This window comes from Amblyomma maculatum, chromosome 3 (assembly GCF_055883805.1).
Source record: "Amblyomma maculatum isolate TAMU_Amacu chromosome 3, ASM5588380v1, whole genome shotgun sequence".
NCBI classification, from domain to species: Eukaryota; Metazoa; Arthropoda; class Arachnida; order Ixodida; family Ixodidae; genus Amblyomma; species Amblyomma maculatum.
In genome coordinates this window covers 102,434,374-102,442,134 of record NC_139346.1, presented here as the reverse complement: position 1 = coordinate 102,442,134, position 7,761 = coordinate 102,434,374, and the positions used below count along the sequence as shown (strand labels likewise).

Genomic DNA, 7,761 nt, shown 5'->3' with positions numbered 1-7,761 from the left:
GCGCCTGCCTCCGCCAGAACTGCGTTGCATAGTAGCCACCGTTTCTAATAGCCAGGAAGCGCCGAAATTTTGGTGAACCTTTGAAAGAGCCTCGAGGTCGTGCTGAACGGAAATGCTCAGAGCATACCCGCCGATTCGGTTGATCATGAATGTCCTTGGCTTCCATCCTCCTTTCTACCTCCTTTGTCGCCGGTTTACTTTGAAGTCAAGTTCGCTCCGCCCCAAACACACAGTGCGAGTGAAGTGGCTTTTTTTTTCTTTTCAACACTTAGACGCAGGGATTGTGCTCGACGACTGTTAATTCAGCACAACATCACAACAAAAGCTCATATTTCCGAAAAAGCAGACACTAGCACGTCTAAGTTGCGAGGAAATTCACTGAGCAAGCGGCTTGAGACAGCTTGTGATTTCCCAGTAATAGACCATGAAAACAAAAGGGCCAGAAGCTCAAGTTGGCTTGTGCATAATGTTACACATGCATTGATGTCATACCAAAAGAAAATATTAAGTGTGAAACAGCCTTTATATTTGCCTTTTTCAGACAAAAAAAGCAACACCAGCACAATGCACTACGTGAGGAGCCTTGGATACATTCATTGTCAATTCCACTTTTAAGGCCCCTGGTCTCTTTATTCTTGCTTTTTTTTCTAGTAAGCGTGTATAGCGATCAGACTTGAAATTCCACTGAGCAACAGGCATTCCGTACTTTTTGGCATTTTGAATGAGTGAGGTGAATGTATGACTGCGCCGAGGAGCGAGAAAGGCACAGGAGGTAATTGAAGAAAACAAGACTACCGTACAGATATTGCAGCGGGCCTCGCTTGGGAAAGGAGAGTGAACTGCACATACAAAAAAAGAGGCGATGAGGCCTCCGGCTGGTGTCGTTTAACATGCTACTGCGCAGGCATTTCCAATGGGATCGAATTAATGCAGATTTTTCCAAGACACACGCACATACACAGGCCCTGTCCAATGTTAAATTGACATGGAGTCTTTGGCTTAAACTAAGGAATGTATTTTCAAGCACTCATCACAATAGAATAATTCACTGTACGAGTGCACACTTGCCAGTCAGTTTCTCAGCGGCACCAATGCGCGCCTTTACACAATAAATAATTTCGCCCCCCACCCTTGCCTCCCTCTCAAGGCCAAGATGCACCCCCTGAGTTCGGCACCCGGTCGCTCAAAAACGGCTGTGGTTTAAATCACAGTATAAGGGGGGCACAAGCAAGGTCGCTCAAAAATGGCTGTGGATTAGATCACAATATAAGTAGCGAGATGTACGTTTGCCTGGCAGAGCTTGTTGTGATAATGTATGTTTAGTAATAAGAAACATTGGAAATACACATCTTTTATTCATTTTGCTTGACCGATACGCAAAGACTGCCCGATAATTTATGAAGTAGCATGTAGTAGTCTCACTATCGTCTATACAGTATCACAGTTTGGTAGTCTCAAAACACAGTCTCGTACACTGAATTAGTCACTGAAGTCAAGTCTATACGATGCCAGTGTTTTTCGCACAAACTGTGTGTCAAAATGGATTGTTCACAAAGTCTGCTTCAAATGTCCGGGTCGCAATCAACTTTCGGAAACTCGAATGGAGAGATCTGTCAGACGACATGAGTTCAGATCCTCTTCTGTTGGATCCGGTTGATTGAACTCTTCCATAGTCCCCATCTCGGCAGTTATGCTCCGTATACTACGCTCGGGAGTCGGACATCATAGTTTCACAAGTCGTTCCCCACTTTCTTCGGGCGCCTCTGCTTGTCTCTTCCACTCCTTACGCTTAATCTGTATTTTCTGCTGCTACGCGCCGCTTTTTACCATCTGCAACCGGCTGCGTTTAGATTGAGGCGAAAAGGAGAGACGTTCGTGTGCTGTGCGATGTCAGTGCACGTTAAAGAACCCCAGGTGGCCGAAATTACTCCGTCGCCCTTTACTACGAATCCTCTTTCTCTTCAACTTTGCTCCCTTCTCTTCAGCCTGGGTCATATGTCTACAGAGCAAGTGTGACCGACACTGCGTCTTTCCTTTCCTGTGAACAAATTGACTAATATTATTATACCAAACTAAAATTAATATTATTGCGTTTTTTATCTTGGCGTCTCCGCTTGGCAAGGAAGTATCGGGCATGCGCAGAACTGCACCTGTCGGGGGTACGCCAAACGGCGAGACTGTGGCCAATTTAGCTCTCGCTACAAAACAAAAATTGGCTGTGGCTTAGCTTGGTTAAGCCTGGAAGATTGCGAAAGCAACGCCTCAGTTCAGCTGGTAGTTTGGACATGGTTGCGCGGTATGGCTTATGCTTGGATTCACTCTGAACCCAACATGGCTCTACTGTAATTTTGCTTTATTTAATCCGATGAATATGCTTTGGTGATCCGTGAAGAATTGGCTTTTGGTCTGTGCATCGGTGATGACATAGTTGTCGGAATGCCTGTACATTACTAAATCTAGACTGCTACTCCATTGGGTGGTACTCGTTGGGACAATGGGCATAACTGGAGACTGTACTTCTCGTCAAGTGCTTGCATGAATTGAGGGTCTCTTGTAGGATCCTTATTTGCATTCTCCCTTCTTGGCTGCATACTGCACTCTTCTTTTAGCAAGCCGCTCTTCTCTCTGTTCCAGCGTTTCTTCAGCACGGCGTTTTCTTCTCTTGACATTGTGTCGCTCCATCCTATGTGTAGATTCTTTACCAACATCTTCGGCATTAAGAGCGTCCATGAAACTTGTCTCCAAAGTTTCACTTGGCCGTTGCGTATCAAGCGATCTTGACCGGCTTGCTCGCCAGGCTGATACATATGCGCGGTGTTTAGCTCGCCATTTTTTCCGCTCTTCGTCTGTTTCTTCGGCACGGCGCCTTCGCTTGGCCGCAGCCCGTCATTCCAGCCTCGCTTGAGAGGTGCGCAGCTGCAGCGCCCCGTTTTATCCCGCTCTAGCGAGCGCTTTCTCTCGGCAGCAGCGCAGCCGCCCTGTGAAGCCTCACCTCCGCCATCGATGGCGCTAGCTGGGTCCCCGTCTCTCGGTCTGTCGTGACGTCATGTGACAACGGCGTGACGTCACGGCTCCGGTTCTTGTGTAGCCTCACCTCCGCCATCAATGGCGCAAGCCGGGGCCCCGTCGCTCGATCTGTCGTGACGTCACACGGTCACGTGGCGCAGCTGTGTGAGGAGGCGCCACGACCATCAATGGCAGAAAGTGCAAGCAGTATTGCTTTCGCAATAAAAAAAATCAAATAAGCACGTAGTCGTTTGTCAAGTTCCAATTATCATGCAAATATGCATTCGTCTTGTCCAGATTTGCATAACCTCTGTTCACTTTTCAAGGGCAAGCTCCGGAAACGGGGCGCCAAGGGGCAACTCAGAAATTTGCTCGGACAGCCAGTCCCAACCTAGAGGCTCGTCGTTTTCTTTGTTCGCATGGTCCTCCGCGTTCTTCGAATTATCTGGCCTAATCTTCCTCAGCGTGACCTTCAGGGGGTCGGGGCCAGAAATACAGGTCCACACATCTGAGCTACCCGCCTCTTGCATTCTTGCGTTGTTGTGATGTTTCTTTCGAAGCTTGTTGGGACGGGGGCCACCTGTGAAGAGGAAGAGGCCACCAATAAGAACAAAAGAATGCCTAAATTCAAAATTATATTATGCAACACAAATAATAATTTCAGACCCAAGTCAGGCGCAAAAAAATACCTGTTCCTGATTTTATCCTTCTACCTATAAGTGACTGGATTGTTCTGTGAACATTGTTATGTGAAGGCCCGCATGAAAAGCTGGACGTAACTTGAACCAAGAAGTGTAATATCAAATCTAGAACCTTCTGCTGGCGGACGCCAACGACAAAAATAAACGTTCATTGAACTACAGATATTTTCAGATTAAGCTAGAAAGCGTTCTATTAGGGTGTATAGTTTGCTCAGAAAAACCAACGATATTTTTCATACTAGCGTTTCACTTATGTGTTATTTTTTTTCCCGTTCCTAAACGCAATCCGCTATGTATAAATAAACATACATGAGCTTGCGCTCCAGAACGAAAAGAGGCACAGCTGTCGACGCGATATTAGAAACCTTGCGCTTATTTCTGCGATAAGTAATGATCGGGACAACGACAGCCCAGTCGCTTCATTATCTTGTTACCACGAAGTAAGGCAAGACACAAGCGCCGACTCTGGCACCCTGGAATACATTTGGCGGAGGCCGATTTCTGGTTATGTGAACGCCGAGCTTGCATCCGGAGCTCAGACGCAAACTGTACACTCTCCCTCCACTTTCCATTCCTTGCCGATGCGACTTTGGTCACGTTTTCCTCCTCTTCTTATCCTCCTTGAAGAAAGAGTAGTAGTAGTAGCAAAATAATATATTGAGGCTCTACCCCGACCTTCATCCTAATTTTTCCGTTAGGGAGGATTATATCCTATGGCAAACACTCATAACCCCTGCACGGCTATATCTCTACAAATTCCGTCGTGATCCATCATGTCCCAACTGGCCTTCCCCTTATGTCAACCTTTCACTGACTATGTTCATGTCCGGTTGCTTTGCAATTGGGATTTTTTCCCACCTCCTCCCATACTATTTGGACCTGGGTGGACTGGCTTGGTGCTGAGGATGAAGAAAAGCAGCGCCTGCTCGTCCAGCAGGGCATCGATGTATTAGGCGCCTAAGTCTTGCGCCTCAATATAAGATGGTACGCCACCTCTAGACAATTTTGCAAAACCCCTTCGCTCGATCTAGGCGACAGTGCGAGCGTCGTGAACAACGGGCGGAGAGCGCACAGAGTGGTAGGTTTGCACCTCTTCTGCTTTAGCCGGGAAGCGCACAAGTGGAATCGCGGTCATTGCGCGTAAGCAAACCTGTATCTTTGTGAGCGCAGCTCTTTGGGGCTTGTCCTTGCGTTTCTCGCCGGTCCTCCGGCGTCGCCGTTATAGTCAGTTCCGCCGCCGGAGCAGGGCACCCTCCTACCGCCTCCGTTCGCCGCTGCGTGCACCCTCTACCACAGCTGGTCTCTTCGCGCGCTCTCCCGTGAGACCGGCCGTGCCTCTACCCCTCTCCTCTGCGTGGCGGCGAACGCGCGTGTTCCCCTATTGCTGCGCGCGCTCTTGCCGCTACCGTTCGCAGCTAGTGTACCCCCCCCCCCCCCCTCCCGCTGCTCTTTCTGCGTGGCGGCGACGGAGTTGGGCGGCTGGCGAAGCACCGGCTCGGCATCAGTGGTCACGGTGCGTTCATTCCAAGCCGAAACGCAGAGCAACGTCGACACGACTCGCTAGCGGCGTCAGCTGCATCAGTCAGTCGTTTGCGATCTCTTCACATTGCAACGTTCCTATGGGCCCACGCGCTGCCTCTCACCACCTCCCGATAACTTGATTGCTCTCTGCGCTCCACCTCCAGCCACCCCAGTGCGCGGCAATCAGAGCGCCGGTTCGGTGTTGACGGATCTCGACATCTGCACTGCCTGCACCGAGACGCATGCCTCAATCTATCGAAAAGCTGAAGAGCTGGCTCACATTTCAAATTAGGAAGTAACGTAATCATCGGCAATTGTTTCAAATATAAAACTACACCAGTATTGTTTTTATTTTGTCGTCGGCGTGTGCTTGTAAGAATGAGTCGATAGGACCATGTAGGTAACAAACCACGCAGCGAAATCACCAGTACACAGACGGTATGGCACACAGCACGGCAGACGTGTGAGAAGCGCATACTGTGCACTGTTCATTTTTTCTAGGTTGATGTCAGGGTGGGCGATGATATTTTCTGTCGGGGGCTGTAATTCAGAGTACGTCAAAAGAAACGTTGTTTATGCCGCGATTTGATTCGAAGCTTTTCAAGCATTGGAAAAGAAATATCCAAAAATCGAAGGGCATCTGTACGCTGCAGTTCAAGTATGAACTTCTTTCCCTAAAATATTACAGCAGCTATAAAAATATAATCTCTGATGAAGAAAACCGCGATCACCTAGGTCAGGAGCGCATTCCCCATCGTATGTCAACAATATCAAGAACTCAAAGCTGTCGTGCGCTCAGGATAGGGGGAAAACTTGAAATCGCTCTTGCACAGCGCAGAACAATGTCAGCCTATTAGAGTGGTCTAGCTACTCACTGTTCTTGCATCTATTGTGAAAGTAAGTGCACAATGCATTGGTCTGATTCTTTTTTCTACTTGGACTAAATAATCTTCTAAAATATATTGGTAGCTTTCAGCTATGGCTCTGGTTTAAAGTATTTTTTTGCCGTTGGGTGTTTACATGGCCCTGGCAAACATGGCTCATATTTATGTTGCAAACCATCTACGCATGCATTTACGACCGTACCAAGTTCATAGCAGCGCGGTGAACGCACTTCTGTCACCGTTGCTGCACCTACAACGTTCAGTGGCGGATATTTAACAAATACGCATATTATTCGCGCTCGTGCGATGTCAGCACATATTTAAGAGGCCTAGGAGGCCAAAATAATCCTACAACATTCATTACGGCCTCTGTTCACCTGTGTGCAGATACCGGAAACTGAACATTGCAGGACGCAAGAGAAGGCATAAAAACGTGAAACGCGCTGTCTGCATGGGTATTTATGCATATAGTAAGGAGTCAGTGGGACGCGGCATATGAGCTGTATGAAGCATGCGAAGGCCACGCTTCTGAAAGAGATATATGCCAGCTATCAGCCAGGCAATAGATGACTCCCCATTGCATCTTGAATAACAGGCAACCGATTTCGAATCATATATTCCCGCGGCAATGTGAGCGATACGTAAGTTCAGCGGCAGGAAGCAGACTGCAAACACGGCGGCGGCACGGGACCGCCGGAGCGGTACCGCAGCTGTGGCGCGCTTCGACAGCGTCGGTAATAACTCCTAGCGCCATCTATAGAATCAGCCACGAAACGTTTTCTGATGTAGTAGAATTTCGCCCTTCCCGAAGGCGGAATGAGCGCGCCCTTCTTCATTACTCCGTGCCTTTACTTATAAAAAAGAGCCAAAAATATGCTGACGCATCATGGACTGCCTATTTAAACAATACTGGCCGACAAGATTTGTTACAGCGAGTGGCGCTCCTCATGGTTTTTCCTGCAGCTAGCGCAACCGAATGAACGGTATCGCGATGCCATTGTGTTTCTGTATGGTGGCCACCACCATTCCTCCTTCTCTGGCGGCACCAGTGGCCCCCGATAACGTGGTTTCTGTGGTGATCACTGCATACAGTGGGAGACACAAGTACCCTCGGTTCGAATACCTTTAGAAAACTAGCCTCTATCTTGACCGGAAGATGCTTCCAAAATGTGAAGCAAAATTTATGACACAACTCAGGACTATGCGGGAAAAGGAACTGCGTCACAGTTTATATAAAAGGGAAATTATGGCACAAAATAAAGGTCCGTGATGATGCCTTACGCAGTGGCCACCTTTATGGGCACCACCTTTTGTTTACAAAGGCAGTAACCGCCAGCAATATAATGACAGCAATGCCAAAAGGATTTCGCGAAATGGAGCTACAAAGCCGAGGGATAACATTGAAGCCGTGTTAAAAGGAAATTGACATCTTTTTCTATCGTCGTGCAGTCCGTACAACGGAGAGGCAGCTGCAAATTTGGATGTAGTCACTGTGTACTTATTCATTGAATAATGATTTGGCTGGATTGATATAGGATTAAACATGATCGAAATTACGTCGCGTATTTCTGTCACCCATATAGCTCTAAAACGGAATACGATGGCAATAGTCCAGTAGAAATATAGGTACGATTGCCTCTAAACAGCTC

The 7,761-nt window shown here is 47.9% G+C and overlaps 1 protein-coding gene across 1 annotated transcript in view; it reads right to left on the bottom strand.

Annotated features, from left to right (window-relative positions):
* Nucleotides 1-3,320: 3,320 nt before the first annotated feature.
* The window catches only part of LOC146195440 (putative sodium-dependent multivitamin transporter), a 115,732-nt gene continuing 111,291 nt past the window's right edge, over nt 3,321-7,761 (bottom strand). The window contains exon 14 of the mRNA XM_084596798.1: nt 3,321-3,586. Coding sequence (XP_084452924.1) covers nt 3,321-3,586 — 266 coding nt within the window. The remainder of the gene's footprint in view (nt 3,587-7,761) is intronic.